At 45.7% G+C, this 20,492-nt stretch overlaps 2 protein-coding genes across 2 annotated transcripts; both read left to right on the top strand.

The window, feature by feature from the left end:
• The first annotated feature begins 1,923 nt into the window (after nucleotides 1-1,923).
• LOC134732556 (proline-rich protein 20E-like) lies at nucleotides 1,924-4,166 on the top strand. Its single transcript, XM_063618490.1, has 2 exons — nucleotides 1,924-1,975; nucleotides 3,465-4,166. Exons 1-2 carry the CDS (start codon nucleotides 1,924-1,926, stop codon nucleotides 4,076-4,078), a joined length of 666 nt encoding a protein of 221 aa, XP_063474560.1. The 3' UTR covers nucleotides 4,079-4,166.
• A 7,965-nt stretch (nucleotides 4,167-12,131) lies between these two features.
• LOC134732555 (proline-rich protein 20E-like) lies at nucleotides 12,132-14,369 on the top strand. Its single transcript, XM_063618489.1, has 2 exons — nucleotides 12,132-12,183; nucleotides 13,668-14,369. Exons 1-2 carry the CDS (start codon nucleotides 12,132-12,134, stop codon nucleotides 14,279-14,281), a joined length of 666 nt encoding a protein of 221 aa, XP_063474559.1. The 3' UTR covers nucleotides 14,282-14,369.
• The last annotated feature ends 6,123 nt before the right edge of the window (nucleotides 14,370-20,492 follow it).

Raw genomic sequence — 20,492 nt, 5'->3', positions numbered from 1 at the left:
AACAGTATGGGAGCTGGGCGTGACGGCTTATGCCTGTAATCCCAGTGATTTAGGAGGCCAAGGCAGGAGGATTGCTTGAGGCCAGGAGTTTGAGATTAGCCAGAGCAACATAGCAAAACCTAAACTCCACACAAAATAAAAGCGAAAAAGACAATAATTAGTCAGGCACGGTGGCTTGCACCTGTGGTCCCAGCTACTTGGGAGGATTGAACAGGGAGGAACGCTTGAGTTCAAAAGTTCTAGACAAGCCTAAGCACATAGCGAAAACTCATCTCTACAAAAAATACAAAAATTATCCCGATGTGGTGGCGCGAATCTCTAGTCCAGCTACTCCGGAGGCCCACACAGGAGAATCACTTGAACCAATTCTCCTATCTCAGCCTCCCAAGTAGCCGCAGTGAGCCGAGATCGCGCCACTGCACTCCAGCCTGGGCTACAGGACGAGAACCCGTCTCTGTAAAAAACAAGTATGCAAAGCAACCAACTAACCCACTGTGGGTTCCCCTCCAGTGTCCTGGTGTGTTTCCTGCTATCTTCCTCTACCCGTGTGTGCACCCACAGCAATAAACGCCAGTGGTGTGTGTCTCACAGGCATCTGCAGCCCCATCGCCACCGCTCTGAGCTCGACTCTTTTCACAAAAGGCCGTTTGACATCTTCCCTCGGCAGCCCAAAGGCGACTTCAACCCGATGTGCGCAAGCCAAGCTCCGCATCTTCCCATTCAGAGCAGGTTCTTGGTCCACCTCTGTCTGAATGAACGGGCGGGCTACCAAGGCTGCAGTCTCTTCTCCAAGGCCTTTCCACACTGGGTCTCGCTTTCTCTTGTAAATTTCTCTCCCACCAGGGAAATTTCTCCTCCTCTGCCACCCCCAGTCCTAGTGTATAGGACCGTGTGCCCGACCCCGAGGGCTGCAATAGCCTTCTTGCCTCTCCTGAGTTATTCTGTGGACCCTGGGTTGGCTCTCCTTCACAGCCCTGCTTGTCGTTTTTGAAATGGTAACCCACTGCAGGACACCCTTATCACGGTTTTCTGCTGCCTCGGAACAAGACCAGCTCCTGCGCGGCCCCTGCCTCCACCTCGCACCACTTCTGGACCCGGCCCTGGCCTCCTCTCCATTCCCAGAATGTGCTGGTCTCCCTTGCAGGCCGGGCCTCAGCACACTTTCTTCACTCCCCTGCCTCTCCCAGCGCGGTTCCGCGTGACTAATTTCAAAGTTTGTATTCGAGATTTCACCCCAAATATGCCCCCTTTGGATGCTTGCCTTGAACATGCTCAGATCTAATCTAGTCACATCTTCCTATTTGCCACTTTCAGGGCACCACACCTCCGTTTCGCTGACACTTTAAGGTGATTATGCATATTTTTCCTCAATGATTAGATTAATCAGTCAACCATTGATGTCTAGAAACGGCGGCATCTAAGCGGGGCCCCATTTGACAGGCAGGGAACTGGCCCAGTGCACCTTCCAAGCCCAGCCAGGCCCGCCCCAGCCAGCCCCCCTCTGACCACGCCTGTCCCTTACTTGATTGCCTTGCTGCCATATAAGAGGGCCCCGGCTCGGCTTCCAGCATTCGGCTTTCTGCAGGGCTCCCCGCCAGAACCTGCTGCGCGCTCCCTCCTGCCTTGCCTGCCTGGCTGGGGAGGACGAGCTCAGAGCTACAGCGGTGAACCTGTGGACACCTCCAGCTCCTCGGGCCTCTCTTCGTCGAAGAGTCTCCTAATTTTCAGATCTCCGGAGCCAGCTGTACGAAGATCAGGTGTGTGTCTGGGTGGTCCCTGAGGGGTGGATAGAGCTTGGAAGGGTGCAGCTGGGGACACAATCCTCATTCTCCTAGAAAGGCCACGGCCACCCCCCTGCCTTGTCAGGCTGTGGTTTCACTCTACTGATGTGTTTTTCTCCCCACCCGCTCCCGCAGATTGCTCATGGAGGAACCAAGGCGTTCGAAGCGACCTCGCTCCATGGCCACTAATCAAGGTACGTCAAACGCCTGCCACTCTCTTTTTCATTTTTTCTGGATGTTTACTTTACCTTCGGTATTGACTTACAGAACTTCAAGAGGCAAATGTGGCGTGTTATGAAATGCAGCACCTCCTGCTCCTTCTCAATCTCCCACACCTTTGGGCTTTGGGAACACCACCTCCATGTGTGTAGCCAACTTTTTAGCATTCCCTCTCATTCTTTAAATAACATGCATACACTCCTGCTATTTCTTTTCCCATTTAGGGTTTAGTTACGGTCTTCCCTCTAGAGCAGAGGAATATTTAGCTGTAGTTTAAACATTGCCAGCCCCACCACCAATCACCCAAGCGCCAGGCCACACACTCCCCAGGACACACACCCTCTGTCCCTCCCCCAATGCCCAGGAGCGGGGAGAATATTAGGAGGATTATTTTCCTCTTCCTGCATAACTTGAATTTTCCAGGACTTAATACTTACCTTGGGTGATTATGGGCTTACTTATCACTACTTCGTTCCCCAATTCCTCCCCGATTGTTGAGATTCAAACTCAATCAAGCATTCTCTGTTTCACCTTCTCATAGCCTGCTTCAACCTGGGCTGCTTGCTGTAAGTCAGTTCCCAGCTTCCACATCATCTGGGAAATTCCTTTCCCTCTTTTGAGTTGTATCCCGTTTCCCAAATCTGGTGGTTTTTTTTGTTTTGTTTTGTTTTTTTCTTTTTAGTTTTTATTTTTCTTGTTTTACTGTTTCTCTGTAGTGGAGCAAGTCCTTTTACTACATCTTGATCTATAATAAACCAGTACTTCCACCTTGTTCTTTTCTAGAGGAATTGAAATTTTACGTCTATTGCCATGTTGCTCTCCAAAACATTTCCCTTCATACACCGAGTGTCCTAAATCTTTTAATCTTGTCTAGTTCGATAGATGCAGAACAATAAAGCGTCCATTGAAAGGAAATTATTTAAGATCTTGCTTGTCTGAAACATCTTTATTCAACCCTCCCTGATTCTTAAGTGAAACTTTGGTTGGATACGAAATTTTAGGTGGGAAATCCATTTCCTTTGAAATTTTGAAGACATTTTCTGTTAGGTTCTAGAATTAACTGCTGCTTTTGAGAGGTCTGATTTCTGAGACATGTGGAATCCTAACCCTTTCCATGTCACCTTTCCTTTATTTCTCTTTCTCCCGCTCTCTAAAATCTTTTAGAATGTACTCTTCGTTGTCAGCACTCTGAAATTTTACGGTCATCTGTCTCAGTGACAATATACCTCTAGTTTTCTTATATTTTATCCCTCTTTCCGTCATTTCAGATTTTTGCTTTCTTTTCTGGGAAATCTTCTCCACTTCATTCTCAGATTTCCGTGGACAGTTTTGTTTCTTCTCTCATAATTGTAACTTCAAAAATCCCTATTTACTCTGAGTATTTATTTTTAAAAGTATCCTCTAACTGATTGATGGGTACAATTCCTTCTATCTCTCTCTGCTCACACTCTGCTTCTCTTTTAGCCTCAGGTGGGCCTCCTCCGGAGCCAGGCTGCTCTGGTGTGGACCCTGAAGACTCCGTGGAAGCAGACGAGCCCGCACAGCCAGCCCAACCCGCAAAACCCACCGCTTACGTGACACCCTTCAGATGGCAGCCCCCAGCTGGCACAGAGCCAGCTCGTCCTGCAGAGAGAGGCCGGCGCCGGGGAGGAAGCCGGCGGCCAGGGCGAGGCCGTGGCAGAGGGGGCGGGCCCCGCAGGGACGCTGGCCAGAGACAGGGCGCAGAACGCTTGCCGGGACCGGACTTGCACATCCAACTGGACCACCATGGAGAGCCAGGCCACCAGTGGGAACTGGAAATCTGGGAGACCGCAGCCTCCTCTCTTTCTGAAACAGCTCCTGTGCCTGGAACTGTGCAGGAAGGCCCTGGCCCCGACGTGGTCCAGCCTGAGCTGGGGCTTCAGGAGCCACCCCCTGCCTCTGGGCCTCAGGCTGTCGCCGGGCAGCCCATCTTGACCGTCTATCCCTGCATCGGGTTTAGGCCTCTGGGTGGCTCAGCTGCTTTACAGGTCATTCAAACCCCCCACGGCACCTATGTGCAAGGGGTCCCAGTGTTCGTCGCCGACATTGCATACTGACCTCTATCTGTCACCCACGTTGTTCCCAGCCTCCCTTTCCTCCACCTGGACTTTCCCCCCCAGCCCCAAACTCCAGCCCCATTTCTGCTCCACTCCTCCGCTCCCATCCCAACTGGAGCCCTCACCTTACCTTGTCGGAATGGAACCTCCCAGCAGTCCTCCCAGGATCCTGACAGTAGTCCATCGGCTTCCGATGCCCCTCTTGTCTCTGCTTTGTACCTTCTGTCAAAGTCACACATGCACGGAGTTCCTCAGTGGTTGTTAAAATAATCCAGAAGATTCCCTCATTTTATTCTGCTTCTATTAAAACCCAATTGGAGATACTTGGAATGAAAAACAAGGTTGTTGGAGTCCAAACTTATGTTGATGGTTTCAATCACACAGTAGATAGGACAGAGGAACAAATCAGTATAAACTAGGTGCTTAGGCAAGAGAGAGACCGACAGTGCCACACAACAGTCATCCTGGGGACTGGAGGTCATCTAAAATGGAACTCTCCTTGGAGAGCCAGAACTTGTGTATGACATCACGGTACAAGGAAACTATGGCTAATGGTTTCTCCCAACGGAAGAAACAGATGAATCCTGAGCAGGATACGAGAATAACGCCCAATGACAGAATGAAGTATGGTGAAGAGAACATCCCAAAGGCTGCCTGAGAGCTCAAACCTACAAGGAGAGCAGAATTAGCGTGACATTACACTCTGACTGACAGCGTGGATGACTATGGAAAGCAACGGTGAAATATCCTCAGAACTTCGAGAGGGAAATCACTCTCAATCTAGTGTTCTGCGAGCAATCAAAGAAATTGTTGGGGAGAGAAGGAGGCAGACAGTGTCAGCTCAAAGGCAAGGCCACATGAAAGGAGGAATGGCATGGAAAACATGCAGAAGAAGGCAGAATCCTACTCAGACTGGACCTGAAGCCTGAGCTTCCCCTGAACTTAGAGTACACAACTTATAATGTGCAAGCTGCTAAGCCCCCTTTCTGTACGAGGCCATCGGAATGGAACGGAACTGTTTTGTACAGTGAAAGTACAAGTCATGGTTATCGGCCAGGAAAAAGCCAAGCCAGACAACCTGGAACGAGTGGGAGGCAACAAGTGTCAGTAAGCAACAAATTAGGAAACTGTGTTCTTAACTCTAGAGAAGTATGATTCTGGAAGAAAGATGGATGGCCTAGAATTAAAATTCCAGAAGACTTTGACATAGACAGGTGGGGCATGGGAAAATTCAGAAGGAGCTAGAAGTTACTAAAGTTCTTGTCTAGTGCCCGGAGATGTTAGAGTGGCTGAATAGAAGAGCAATGAAACTCCAGACTCTGACACATTTTTCAGTCGCAATGTAGGAGCCCACTGGGAGCCACTCGATGAATTGGAATAGAATGTAAAATTTCAAACAGATTGAGGGAAAAGGGGATCCAAGGACATTTGATGAATGAAACAAAAGGTGTGGGGGCGGTTAACTGAAACAAGGAGAGTGCACGACACCTGAAAACGCGAAAGAAGGAATCAGTAATTTGATGGCTGCGTCCTTGGCTTCCTCCTGGCTTTAATGGGAATATTTTGAATGTTTCGCCATTAACCAAGATGTGTGCTGTAGGTTTCTCATAGATGTTTAAGTTGAGGTAGTTCCCATCTTTTCAGAGTTTGATAAAAGGTGTATTATGAATTTTTGTATTTTGTATTGTAGCTTGTATTTTATTAAGTAGGCTTTTATTAGCTGATTTTCACTCATTTGTAAATGTCCAAGTCAAATAAAGATAACGTTTTACATCAAAGATTTTTTTGTGTATTCAATCCTTTTAAATAAACCTTCTGTTAAGACTTATTTTCTACCACAGTTCTTTCACTAAAATTTCACAAATTATAAAGATAAAATGCGTTTACTTAAACCAGGAGAAAAGGTAGAAAACTAATGTCTACGCTCTCCGGTCTCCATTCGTATTGTATCTAACAATGCCCAACCCGTTCAAAGCCATTTAGGTTGTACATTTTTCCTTTCATTCGCTTTTCATACCATGCGGCCTCAGCCAAACCTCTTCTTTCAAAATAGTTGTTCCACCAGAATTTCCGTAGAATTGGTGTTATTTCTTCAATGAATGTTTAGGAGAACGAACCAGTAAAACCATGCCTGTGGCAGCGTTCTCTTTTGGAACTTTGCGTAATATTATACTACTTCACGTAGAGTGTAAGGACTACCATGACATGCTTTCAGTCCTCTCTCCTTTGGGCTTTGCTTGTTATAGATGTTACTTTTCATGTGTTCTAAAACCCACCATATATTACTTACTATTTTTGCTTTAGACAATCATCTTACACACTAATGTTGGGAGGACTGAACGCATGAATATGTGAAAACTACTGAAAATAATGCTCAGCACATGGCAGTGTCCAATAGATGTTATCTATTGTTAGCTGATACAAGTTTCTGATCTATTCTCATCCAATAATACAACTATTCCTTGGCCAATGCCGTAGCATTTTGATAGCTGGGAAAGGCTGAACTCACCGTTATTCTTTTTTATGGCGTTTTTCCCCTAAACCTTCATTCTCCCCCTAAAATTTAAAACATGTCATCCACTTTCAAGGGAGAAATAAACGACCAGCATTCCTTTTAACAAATCATGCTGGAGCAAATCGGATACCCATAATTAAAAATACAAATCTCAAACTTTACTTCAACATCTACAAAAAAATTAACAAAAATGCTTTGTTAACCTATGGGTAAAAGCAAAAACTGTAAAACTTCTAGAAGAAAATATGGCAAAAGTCCTCATCACTTTGGAGTAGGCAAAGATTCCTTGGATGGCACATAAAAAACATGAATTGTACAAGAAAGCATTGATGCAATTTATGCAATGGGCACTGTGATTTGCCACCAGACCCTTCTTCAGAAATAAAGGATTTGTGATCTCAGTTATGAGAACTGCCACGGGACAGCCCTCAGCCCTTGGAGATGGACTCTAAGGGAGTGCCTTGGCTGTAGACACTCCCCCGTCCTTACCCACAGACACACCCATCCACCAGGAAGCTTCCATCCAGGGACATTCAGTGGGGACATTAAAGCCTGGCCCTGTCGCCACAAATCAGAACAGCTCTAGTAGCACACTTTACCATAAGAACACCCCATGGGGTCGGCTGAGGCACAGCATTGAGACTGTGCGGTCCTGCTTTCTTCCCTCCCACATCCCTAAAAGGCACACCTTATACATCTTCTGCACTCTAATGTCCATCTCACTGTTGGTTTCCTGGGAATTCCAGCTTGAGACACTGGGCCTTATTACAAGTAACATCTGTTCTTTGAAAGACACTGTTAACAAAATGAAAAGGCAAGCCGTAGCCTGGGAAAACATATTCACAATATGTATCTTAATCAAAGACATGAATCTATAATGCACAGCGAACTCTTACAACTCAATAATAGATAGTCAACCCAATAAGGGCCGGGCGCTGTGGCTCACGTCTGTAATCTCAGCACTTTGGGAAGCCGAGGTGGGTGGATCGCCTGAGGTCAGGAGTTTGAGACCAGCCTGGCCAACATGACAAAATCCAGTCTTTAATAAAAATACAAAAACTTGCCAGGCATTGTGGTGGGCCCCTGCATTCCCAGCTACTCAGAAGCCTGAGGCAGGAGGATCCTTTTAACCCTGGAGGCGGAGGTTGCAGTAAGCCAAGATTGCTCCATTGCAGTGACCCAAGATCATGCTACTGCCCTCCAGCCCGGGTGATAAGAGCAAAACATTGTCTCAAAATGAAAAAAAGAAAAAAAAAAAAAAAGCCAACCCAATAAAAAAGATAAAAATTTTGAACAGAAACTTCACGAAAGAATCTATAGGTGTGGCTAGTGAGCACATGAAACCCCAATAAGGATGAGAATATACAAATAAGCATGGAGCATCCTGTGGTGCCAGGGAGAAAGGAGCAGTCCACAACCAAATGAAAACAGAAGTCACGGTGATGGGAGGTTGACAAAAAGACACAGAAGGGAACTACCGTAGCTCCTGGTGGCCAAGGCTGGTAACTTTGAGTACCAAAGTAATTAACTACATAATTAATAATTAAGTATTTAAGTAAAATATTTAATAAAATAAGTAGCTCAATTATTAAATAATTCATCCCCTGCAGTATTGGGTTGTAAACCAAAGCGTACAATATATGTCCGTAAGTCCATACTGATATAAATAAACGATTAAATAAATAAACACATGGGGAAGAATAGGCAAATCCTCCACTCCACGCAGGAGAACTCCAAATAATTTAGGTTGCTATTCCCTGGCAAAGAGGTAAACTATCACTTTCCTTTTTTAAAGTATAGCCTATAGGTAGTGACTTCCAAAAAGTACAGTAGAGAAAGAGGTGGGAAAATCACTTTATGGAGGACAAACCTAATCAACACTGCCCCGGCCAGGTGACCAGGACTAATAGGAGCAGTGATAAGCCATGTTGATGGTGTGTACTCTAGTCAGGATGGGATGGGAATGACACTTCCCCTCTGCAATCTTCCCTACAAAAACATGTAATTCCAGTCAGATCATCAGGAATACATCAGACAAATGTCAGGAGAGGACATCCTACAGTATATCAGAATGGTATTCAAAGTGTCAAGGTCATCAAAAACAAGGCAAGTGTGAGAAACTGTCACAGCCAAGAGAAGCCATGACTAATTGTAATGTGGTACCCTGGATGGGGTCTTGGGACAGAAAAGGTATGTTAGGTTGAAACCAAGGAAATCGGGACCAAACATAGACTTTAGTTAATAATGATGTATTAGAGTGATTAACGTACCAACAATTATTATTGCCATAATAATTAGGACAAATGTACCCCACTGTAAGATCCTAGGAACAGGGTAAATTTAGGGCAGATGAGAACTTTGTGTGTTTCCTCCAACTTTTCTGTAAGTCTGAAACTATTCTAAAATGAAAACACTTATTTTAAAAAATCTATTAAGCGCATCATTAGTCATCAAGGAAAGGCAAGTTAGAACCTCAATGAGACCCCACTCCATAGACACTAGAGTGGCTTAGAGAAAAAGAATCAACAACACCAAGAGTTGGCAGGGAGAGTGGAACACCTAAAACCCCAATACGCTTCAGGAAGGAATGTAAAATCCCACAATCAACTTGGAAAGCAAATTGATAATGTGTAAAAACACTAAAAATAACTCTTGATATTTGACCCAGAAATTTCACTTGTTGATATCTACCCAACTAAAATGGAAGGATATGTGTATCCAAAGACTTGTACACTAGTATTCTTAGCCTTTTGATTCCTAATAGCCCCAAACTGGAAACAACCCAATCAACCTGTCTGTCAGCTGGTAGTGACTGGATAAACAAAGGGTCGATTATTTGTGGAATGGGACACCGCTCATCAATGAAAATGAATGAATGACGCCTGCATTCTGCAACATAGATGGACCGCAACAACATTATGTCAATCAAGAGAGACCAGGCAGAGAAAAGGGGATCCTGTATGCTTCCATTTATGTGAAATTCTGGAACAGGAAAAATAATCTGTAGAGATGAAAAGCGGATCAGTGGTTGCCTTGGGAAGAGGATGGGGGAAGGGGGCTTACGGCAAAGGGCACAAGGGAACTGTCCCCGTGAGGAAATTATTCTTTTTTTAATTGTGGAGGTGGTTACCCATGTCTACATGTTTATCAAAACTCACCAAATGGTGTGCTGCAAGTGGATGCGTTTTACAATGTATAAATTGTACCTTAATAAAGTGGACCTTTTAAGAAACAAAAGAAACAACAAAAACAAAAAATACTGAGAATCTAACTGGAATTGTATTATATATACCCCCCCAACATTTTTTTTTTTGTGACAAGGTGTCACTCTGTGTCCCAGTCTGGAATGCAGCCACGCAATCTGGGTTCACTGCAGTCTTCATCTCCTAGACTCAAGCAAGCCTCCCACCTCAGCTTTCCTAGTGAATGGGACCCAAAGGCAGGCACCACAACACACGGGTAATTTTTTTTTTTTTTTTTTTGGAGAGATGGGATTTTGCCACGTAGCCCGGGCTCATCTCAAACTCCTGTGCTGAAGTGATCCTCTCACCTCCATCTCCCAAAGTTTTGGGATTACAGACATGAGCCACCATGCCTGGCCAGAATTTTTTAAACAACACTATGGGAGCTGGGCGTGACGGCTTATGCCTGTAATCCCAGTGATTTAGGAGGCCAAGGCAGGAGGATTGCTTGAGGCCAGGAGTTTGAGATTAGCCAGAGCAACATAGCAAAACCTAAACTCCACACAAAATAAAAGCGAAAAAGACAATAATTAGTCAGGCACGGTGGCTTGCACCTGTGGTCCCAGCTACTTGGGAGGATTGAACAGGGAGGAACGCTTGAGTTCAAAAGTTCTAGACAAGCCTAAGCACATAGCGAAAACTCATCTCTACAAAAAATACAAAAATTATCCCGATGTGGTGGCGCGAATCTCTAGTCCAGCTACTCCGGAGGCCCACACAGGAGAATCACTTGAACCAATTCTCCTATCTCAGCCTCCCAAGTAGCCGCAGTGAGCCGAGATCGCGCCACTGCACTCCAGCCTGGGCTACAGGACGAGAACCCGTCTCTCTAAAAAACAAGTATGCAAAGCAACCAACTAACCCACTGTGGGTTCCCCTCCAGTGTCCTGGTGTGTTTCCTGCTATCTTCCTCTACCCGTGTGTGCACCCACAGCAATAAACGCCAGTGGTGTGTGTCTCACAGGCATCTGCAGCCCCATCGCCACCGCTCTGAGCTCGACTCTTTTCACAAAAGGCCGTTTGACATCTTCCCTCGGCAGCCCAAAGGCGACTTCAACCCGATGTGCGCAAGCCAAGCTCCGCATCTTCCCATTCAGAGCAGGTTCTTGGTCCACCTCTGTCTGAATGAACGGGCGGGCTACCAAGGCTGCAGTCTCTTCTCCAAGGCCTTTCCACACTGGGTCTCGCTTTCTCTTGTAAATTTCTCTCCCACCAGGGAAATTTCTCCTCCTCTGCCACCCCCAGTCCTAGTGTATAGGACCGTGCGCCCGACCCCGAGGGCTGCAATAGCCTTCTTGCCTCTCCTGAGTTATTCTGTGGACCCTGGGTTGGCTCTCCTTCACAGCCCTGCTTGTCGTTTTTGAAATGGTAACCCACTGCAGGACACCCTTATCACGGTTTTCTGCTGCCTCGGAACAAGACCAGCTCCTGCGCGGCCCCTGCCTCCACCTCGCACCACTTCTGGACCCGGCCCTGGCCTCCTCTCCATTCCCAGAATGTGCTGGTCTCCCTTGCAGGCCGGGCCTCAGCACACTTTCTTCACTCCCCTGCCTCTCCCAGCGCGGTTCCGCGTGACTAATTTCAAAGTTTGTATTCGAGATTTCACCCCAAATATGCCCCCTTTGGATGCTTGCCTTGAACATGCTCAGATCTAATCTAGTCACATCTTCCTATTTGCCACTTTCAGGGCACCACACCTCCGTTTCGCTGACACTTTAAGGTGATTATGCATATTTTTCCTCAATGATTAGATTAATCAGTCAACCATTGATGTCTAGAAACGGCGGCATCTAAGCGGGGCCCCATTTGACAGGCAGGGAACTGGCCCAGTGCACCTTCCAAGCCCAGCCAGGCCCGCCCCAGCCAGCCCCCCTCTGACCACGCCTGTCCCTTACTTGATTGCCTTGCTGCCATATAAGAGGGCCCCTGCTCGGCTTCCAGCATTCGGCTTTCTGCAGGGCTCCCCGCCAGAACCTGCTGCGCGCTCCCTCCTGCCTTGCCTGCCTGGCTGGGGAGGACGAGCTCAGAGCTACAGCGGTGAACCTGTGGACACCTCCAGCTCCTCGGGCCTCTCTTCGTCGAAGAGTCTCCTAATTTTCAGATCTCCGGAGCCAGCTGTACGAAGATCAGGTGTGTGTCTGGGTGGTCCCTGAGGGGTGGATAGAGCTTGGAAGGGTGCAGCTGGGGACACAATCCTCATTCTCCTAGAAAGGCCACGGCCACCCCCCTGCCTTGTCAGGCTGTGGTTTCACTCTACTGATGTGTTTTTCTCCCCACCCGCTCCCGCAGATTGCTCATGGAGGAACCAAGGCGTTCGAAGCGACCTCGCTCCATGGCCACTAATCAAGGTACGTCAAACGCCTGCCACTCTCTTTTTCATTTTTTCTGGATGTTTACTTTACCTTCGGTATTGACTTACAGAACTTCAAGAGGCAAATGTGGCGTGTTATGAAATGCAGCACCTCCTGCTCCTTCTCAATCTCCCACACCTTTGGGCTTTGGGAACACCACCTCCATGTGTGTAGCCAACTTTTTAGCATTCCCTCTCATTCTTTAAATAACATGCATACACTCCTGCTATTTCTTTTCCCATTTAGGGTTTAGTTACGGTCTTCCCTCTAGAGCAGAGGAATATTTAGCTGTAGTTTAAACATTGCCAGCCCCACCACCAATCACCCAAGCGCCAGGCCACACACTCCCCAGGACACACACCCTCTGTCCCTCCCCCAATGCCCAGGAGCGGGGAGAATATTAGGAGGATTATTTTCCTCTTCCTGCATAACTTGAATTTTCCAGGACTTAATACTTACCTTGGGTGATTATGGGCTTACTTATCACTACTTCGTTCCCCAATTCCTCCCCGATTGTTGAGATTCAAACTCAATCAAGCATTCTCTGTTTCACCTTCTCATAGCCTGCTTCAACCTGGGCTGCTTGCTGTAAGTCAGTTCCCAGCTTCCACATCATCTGGGAAATTCCTTTCCCTCTTTTGAGTTGTATCCCGTTTCCCAAATCTGGTGGTTTTTTTTGTTTTGTTTTTTTCTTTTTAGTTTTTATTTTTCTTGTTTTACTGTTTCTCTGTAGTGGAGCAAGTCCTTTTACTACATCTTGATCTATAATAAACCAGTACTTCCACCTTGTTCTTTTCTAGAGGAATTGGAATTTTACGTCTATTGCCATGTTGCTCTCCAAAACATTTCCCTTCATACACCGAGTGTCCTAAATCTTTTAATCTTGTCTAGTTCGATAGATGCAGAACAATAAAGCGTCCATTGAAAGGAAATTATTTAAGATCTTGCTTGTCTGAAACATCTTTATTCAACCCTCCCTGATTCTTAAGTGAAACTTTGGTTGGATACGAAATTTTAGGTGGGAAATCCATTTCCTTTGAAATTTTGAAGACATTTTCTGTTAGGTTCTAGAATTAACTGCTGCTTTTGAGAGGTCTGATTTCTGAGACATGTGGAATCCTAACCCTTTCCATGTCACCTTTCCTTTATTTCTCTTTCTCCCGCTCTCTAAAATCTTTTAGAATGTACTCTTCGTCGTCAGCACTCTGAAATTTTACGGTCATCTGTCTCAGTGACAATATACCTCTAGTTTTCTTATATTTTATCCCTCTTTCCGTCATTTCAGATTTTTGCTTTCTTTTCTGGGAAATCTTCTCCACTTCATTCTCAGATTTCCGTGGACAGTTGTGTTTCTTCTCTCATAATTGTAACTTCAAAAATCCCTATTTACTCTGAGTATTTATTTTTAAAAGTATCCTCTAACTGATTGATGGGTACAATTCCTTCTATCTCTCTCTGCTCACACTCTGCTTCTCTTTTAGCCTCAGGTGGGCCTCCTCCGGAGCCAGGCTGCTCTGGTGTGGACCCTGAAGACTCCGTGGAAGCAGACGAGCCCGCACAGCCAGCCCAACCCGCAAAACCCACCGCTTACGTGACACCCTTCAGATGGCAGCCCCCAGCTGGCACAGAGCCAGCTCGTCCTGCAGAGAGAGGCCGGCGCCGGGGAGGAAGCCGGCGGCCAGGGCGAGGCCGTGGCAGAGGGGGCGGGCCCCGCAGGGACGCTGGCCAGAGACAGGGCGCAGAACGCTTGCCGGGACCGGACTTGCACATCCAACTGGACCACCATGGAGAGCCAGGCCACCAGTGGGAACTGGAAATCTGGGAGACCGCAGCCTCCTCTCTTTCTGAAACAGCTCCTGTGCCTGGAACTGTGCAGGAAGGCCCTGGCCCCGACGTGGCCCAGCCTGAGCTGGGGATTCAGGAGCCACCCCCTGCCTCTGGGCCTCAGGCTGTCGCCGAGCAGCCCATCTTGACCGTCTATCCCTGCATCGGGTTTAGGCATCTGGGTGGCTCAGCTGCTTTACAGGTCATTCAAACCCCCCACGGCACCTATGTGCAAGGGGTCCCAGTGTTCGTCGCCGACATTGCATACTGACCTCTATCTGTCACCCACGTTGTTCCCAGCCTCCCTTTCCTCCACCTGGACTTTCCCCCCCAGCCCCAAACTCCAGCCCCATTTCTGCTCCACTCCTCCCCTCCCATCCCAACTGGAGCCCTCACCTTACCTTGTCGGAATGGAACCTCCCAGCAGTCCTCCCAGGATCCTGACAGTAGTCCATCGGCTTCCAATGCCCCTCTTGTCTCTGCTTTGTACCTTCTGTCAAAGCCCCACATGCACGGAGTTCCTCAGTGGTTGTTAAAATAATCCAGAAGATTCCCTCATTTTATTCTGCTTCTATTAAAACCCAATTGGAGATACTTGGAATGAAAAACAAGGTTGTTGGAGTCCAAACTTATGTTGATGGTTTGAATCACACCATAGATAGCACTGAGGAACAAATCAGTATAAACTAGGTGCTTAGGCAAGAGAGAGACCGACAGTGCCACACAACAGTCATCCTGGGGACTGGAGGTCATCTAAAATGGAACTCTCCTTGGAGAGCCAGAACTTGTGTATGACATCACGATACAAGGAAACTATGGCTAATGGTTTCTCCCAACGGAAGAAACAGATGAATCCTGAGCAGGATACGAGAATAACGCCCAATGACAGAATGAAGTATGGTGAAGAGAACATCCCAAAAGCTGCCTGAGAGCTCAAACCTACAAGGAGAGCAGAATTAGCGTGACATTACACTCTGACTGACAGCGTGGATGACTATGGAAAGCAACGGTGAAATATCCTCAGAACTTCGAGAGGGAAATCACTCTCAATCTAGTGTTCTGCGAGCAATCAAAGAAATTGTTGGGGAGAGAAGGAGGCAGACAGTGTCAGCTCAAAGGCAAGGCCACATGAAAGGAGGAATGGCATGGAAAACATGCAGAAGAAGGCAGAATCCTACTCAGACTGGACCTGAAGCCTGAGCTTCCCCTGAACTTAGAGTACACAACTTATAATATGCAAGCTGCTAAGCCCCCTTTCTGTACGAGGCCATCGGAATGGAACGGAACTGTTTTGTACAGTGAAAGTACAAGTCATGGTTATCGGCCAGGAAAAAGCCAAGCCAGACAACCTGGAACGAGTGGGAGGCAACAAGTGTCAGTAAGCAAGCAAATCAAGAAACTGTGTTCTTAAGTCTAGAGAAGTATGATTCTGGAAGAAAGATGGATGGCCTAGAATTAAAATTCCAGAAGACTTTGACATAGACAGGTGGGGCATGGGAAAATTCAGAAGGAGCTACAAGTTACTAAAGTTCTTGTCTAGTGCCCGGAGATGTTAGAGTGGCTGAATAGAAGAGCAATGAAACTCCAGACTCTGACACATTTTTCAGTCGCAATGTAGGAGCCCACTGGGAGCCACTGGATGAATTGGAATAGAATGTAAAATTTCAAACAGATTGAGGGAAAAGGGGATCCAAGGACATTTAATGAATGAAACAAAAGGTGTGGGGGCGGTTAACTGAAACAAGGAGAGTGCACGACACTCTGGAAATGCTAAAGAAGGAATCAGTAATTTGATGGCAGCGTCCTGGGCTTCCTCCTGGCTTTAATGGGAATATTTTAAATGTTTCGCCATTAACCAAGATGTGTGCTGTAGGTTTCTCGTACATGTTTAAGTTGAGGTAGTTCCCATCTTTTCAGAGTTTGATAAAAGGTGTATTATGAATTTTTGTATTTTGTATTGTATTAAGTAGGCTTTTATTAGCTGATTTTCACTCATTTGTAAACGTCCAAGTCAAATAAAGATAACGTTTTACATCAAAGATTTTTTTGTGCATTCAATCCTTTTAAATAAACCTTCTGTTAAGACTTATTTTCTACTACAGTTCTTTCACTAAAATTTCACAAATTATGAATATAAAACGCGTTTACTTAAACCAGGAGGAAAGGTAGAAAACTAATGTCTACGGTCTCTGGTCTCCATTCGTATTGTATCATTCCCCACGATCACACAAGTCTGTACAAACAAACATATACACTAAGAGCATCGTTGGTGGCTGGATTTCAGGAACACCTGGGATGCCATGTGCCAGGGGTCATGCTGAAGCGACTACAGGGTCCAGGCAGATAACGCACCTGTGGTCAGGACCAGCGCCTCTGCGGAGCCCGCGCCTCTCCAAACTAGGCACAGGCGACTTCGTATTGAAACATGGCGTGGATCACACTGAGCACTGTGCAGGGGGAGCTGCTTCTTGGCTTGCCCTTGGGGTCTGGCATCCATAAGCCAGAAATCACCCTCTCTATCATCCTACACACATGTGCCACTATCTTCTTGCTCTATACCTCTCAGAAAGATGCACAGCTTTTACATTGTGCAGGTGATGGTCTGCTGATAGGCTACTTCCAGGATATTTCTACCACCAAAATGCTTCCTTAAACATTTGTACTTGGAGTAAGACACGGTCTCATTCAGTCACCCACCTGGAGTGCAGTGGTGCAATCACTGCTCACGGCAGCCTGCACATCCTGAGCTCAGGTGATCCTCCTATATCAGCCCGCTAAGTAGCTGGGACTACAGGCAGGCACCAAGACCTCTTGGTAATTTCTCTTGGTTTATTTTTTCATTCATTTATTTATTTATTTTGAAACAGAGTCGCACTCTTTCACCCGGGCTGGAGTGCAGTGGCTTCAGCTCAATGAAACCTCTGCTCCCCAAGTTGAAGGGATTCTCATGCCCCAGCCTCCCAAGTAGCTGGGACCACAGTCCTGTGCCACCACGCCTGGCTAATTTTGTATTTTTAGTAGAGACTAACAATGCCCAACCCGTTCAAAGCCATTTAGGTTGTACATTTTTCCTTTCATTCGCTTTTCATACCATGCGGCCTCAGCCAAACCTCTTCTTTCAAAATAGTTGTCCCACCAGAATTTCCGTAGAATTGGTGTTATTTCTTCGATGAATGTTTAGGAGAACGAACCAGTAAAACCATGCCTGTGGCAGCGTTCTCTTTTGGAAGTTTGCGTAACATTATACTACTTCATGTAGAGTGTAAGGACTACCATGACATGCTTTCAGTCCTCTCTCCGTGGGGCTTTGCTTGTTATAGATGTTACTCTTCATATGTTCTAAAACCCACCATATATTACCTACTATTTTTGCTTTAGACAGTCATCTTACACACTAATGTTGGGAGGACTGAACGCATGAATATGTGAAAACTACTGAAAATAATGCTCAGCACATGGCAGTGTCCAATAGATGTTAGCTGTTGTCAGCTGATGCAGGTTTCTGATCTATTCTCATCCAATAACACAACGATTCCTTGGCCAATGCCGTAGCATTTTGACAGCTGGGAAAGGCTCAACTCACTGTTCTTCTTTTTTATGGCTTTTTTCCCCTAAAGCTTCATTCTCCCCATAAAATTTAAAACATGTCATCCACTTTCAAGGGAGAAATAAACGAGCAGCATTCCTTTTAAGGAATCAGGTTGGACCAAATCGGATACCCATAATTAAAAATACAAATCTCAAACTTTACTTCAACATCTACACAAAAATTAACAAAAATGCTTTGTTAATCTATGGGTAAAAGCAAAAACTGTAAAACTTCTAGAAGAAAATATGGCAAAAGTCCTCATCACTTTGGAGTAGGCAAAGATTCCTTCGATGGCACATAAAAAAACATGAATTGTACAAGAAAGCATTGATGCATTTCATGCAATGGGCACTGTGATTTGCCACCAGATCCTTCTTCAGAAATAAAGGATTTGTGATCTCAGTTATGAGAACTGCCACTGGACAGCCCTCAGCCCTTGGAGATGGACTCTAAGGGAGTGCCTTGGCTGAAGACCCTCCCCCGTCCTTACCCACAGACACACCCATCCACCAGGAAGCTTCCATCCAGGGATGGTTCAGTGTGGATATTAAAGCCTGGCCCTGTCGCCAAAAGTCAGAACAGATCTAGTAGCACACTTTACCATAAGAACACCCCATGGGGTCGGCTGAGGCACAGCATTGAGACTGTGCGGTCCTGTTTTCTTCCCTCCCACATCCCTAAAAGGCACACCTTATACATCTTCTGCACTCTAATGTCCATCTCACTGTTGGTTTCCTGGGAATTCCAGCTTGAGACACTGGGCCTTATTACAAGTAACATCTGTTCTTTGAAACACACTGTTAACAAAATGAAAAGTCAAGCGGTAGACTAGGAAAATATATTCACAATACGTATCTTAATCAAAGACATGTATCTATAATGCACAGCGAACTCTTACAACTCAATAATAGATAGTCAACCTAATAAGGGCCGGGCGCTGTGGCTCACGTCTGTAATCTCAGCACTTTGGGAAGCCGAGGTGGGTGGATCGCCTGAGGTCAGGAGTTTGAGACCAGCCTGGCCAACATGGCAAAATCCCGTCTTTAATAAAAATACAAAAACTTGCCAGGCATGGTGGTGGGCCCCTGCATTCCCAGCTACTTAGAAACCTGAGGCAGGAGGATCCTTTTAACCCTGGAGGCGGAGGTTGCAGTAAGCCAAGATTGCTCCATTGCAGTGACCCAAGATCATGCTACTGCCTTCCAGCCCGGGTGATAAGAGCAAAACATTGTCTCAAAATGAAAAAAAAGAAAAAAAAGAAAAACTCAACCCAACAGAAAAGATGAAAATTTTGAACAGAAACTTCACGAAAGAATCTATGGGTGTGGCCAGTGAGCACTGGAAACCCCAATAAGGATGAGAATATACAAATAAGCGTGGAGCATCCTGTGGTGCCAGGGAGAAAGGAGCAGTCCACAACCAAATGAAAACAGAAGTCACGGTGATGGGAGGTTGACAAAAAGACACAGAAGGGAACTACAGTAGCTCCTGGTGGCCAAAGCTGGTAACTTTGAGTACCAAAGTAATTAACTATATAATTAATAATTAAATATTTAAGTAAAATATTTAACAAAATAAGTAGCTCGATTATTAAATAATTCATCCCCTGCAGTATTGGGTTGTAAACCAAAGCGTACAATATATGTCCGTAAGTCCATACTGATATAAATAAACGATCAAATAAATAAACACATGGGGAAGAATAGGCAAATCCTCCACTCCACGCAGGAGAACTCCAAATAACTTAGGTAGCTATTCCCTGGCAAAGAGGTAAACTATCACCTTCCTTTTTTAAAGTATAGGCTATAGGTAGTGACTTCCAAAAAGTACAGTAGAGAAAGAGGTGGGAAAATCACTTTATGGAGGACAAACCTAATCAACACTGCCCCGGCCAGGTGACCAGGACTAATAGGAGCAGTGATAAGCCATGTTGATGGTGTGTACTCTAGACAGGATGGGATGGGAATGACACTTCCCCTCTGCAATCTTCCCTACAAAAACATGTAATTCCAGTCAGATCATCAGGAATACATCAGACAAATGTCAGGAGAGGACATCCTACAGTATATCTGAACCGTATTCAAAGTGTCAAGGTCATCAAAAACAAGGCAAGTGTGAGAAACTGTCACAGCCAAGAGAAGCCATGACTAATTGTAATGTGGTACCCTGGATGGGGTCTTGGGACAGAAAAGGTATGTTAGGTCGAAACCAAGGAAATCGGGACCAAACATAGACTTTAGTTAATAATGATGTATTAGAGTGATTAACGTACCAACAATTATTATTGCCATAATAATTAGGACAAATGTACCCCACTGTAAGATTCTAGGAACAGGGTAAATTTAGGGCAGAGGAGAAATTTGTGTGTTTCCTCCAACTTTTCTGTGAGTCTGAAGCTATTCTAAAATGAAAACACTTATTTTAAAATATCTATTAAGCGCATCATTAGTCATCAAGGAAAGGCAAGTTAGAACCTCAATGAGACCCCACTCCATAGACACTAGAGTGGCTTAGAGAAAAAGGATCAACAACACCAAGAGTTGGCAGGGAGAGTGGAACACCTAAAACCCCAATACGCTTCAGGAAGGAATGTAAAATCCCACAATCAACTTGGAAAGCAAATTGATAATGTGAAAAACTCTAAAAATAACTCTTGATATTTCACCCAGAAATTTCACTTGTAGATATCTACCCAACTAAAATGGAAGTATATGTGTATCCAAAGGCTTGTACACTAGTGTTCTTAGCCTTTTGATTCCTAATAGCCCCAAACTGGAAACAACTCAATCAACCTGTCTGTCGGCTGGTAGTGACGGGATAAACAAAGGGTCGATTATTTGTGGAATGGGACACCGCTCATCAATGAAAATGAATGAAAGACACCTGCATTCTG

The sequence above is a fragment of the Symphalangus syndactylus genome, chromosome 15, assembly GCF_028878055.3.
Source record: "Symphalangus syndactylus isolate Jambi chromosome 15, NHGRI_mSymSyn1-v2.1_pri, whole genome shotgun sequence".
In the NCBI taxonomy this organism is placed as follows: Eukaryota; Metazoa; Chordata; class Mammalia; order Primates; family Hylobatidae; genus Symphalangus; species Symphalangus syndactylus.
The sequence above is the reverse complement of the archived record's forward strand: the minus strand, read 5'-3'. Positions and strand labels throughout refer to the sequence as shown.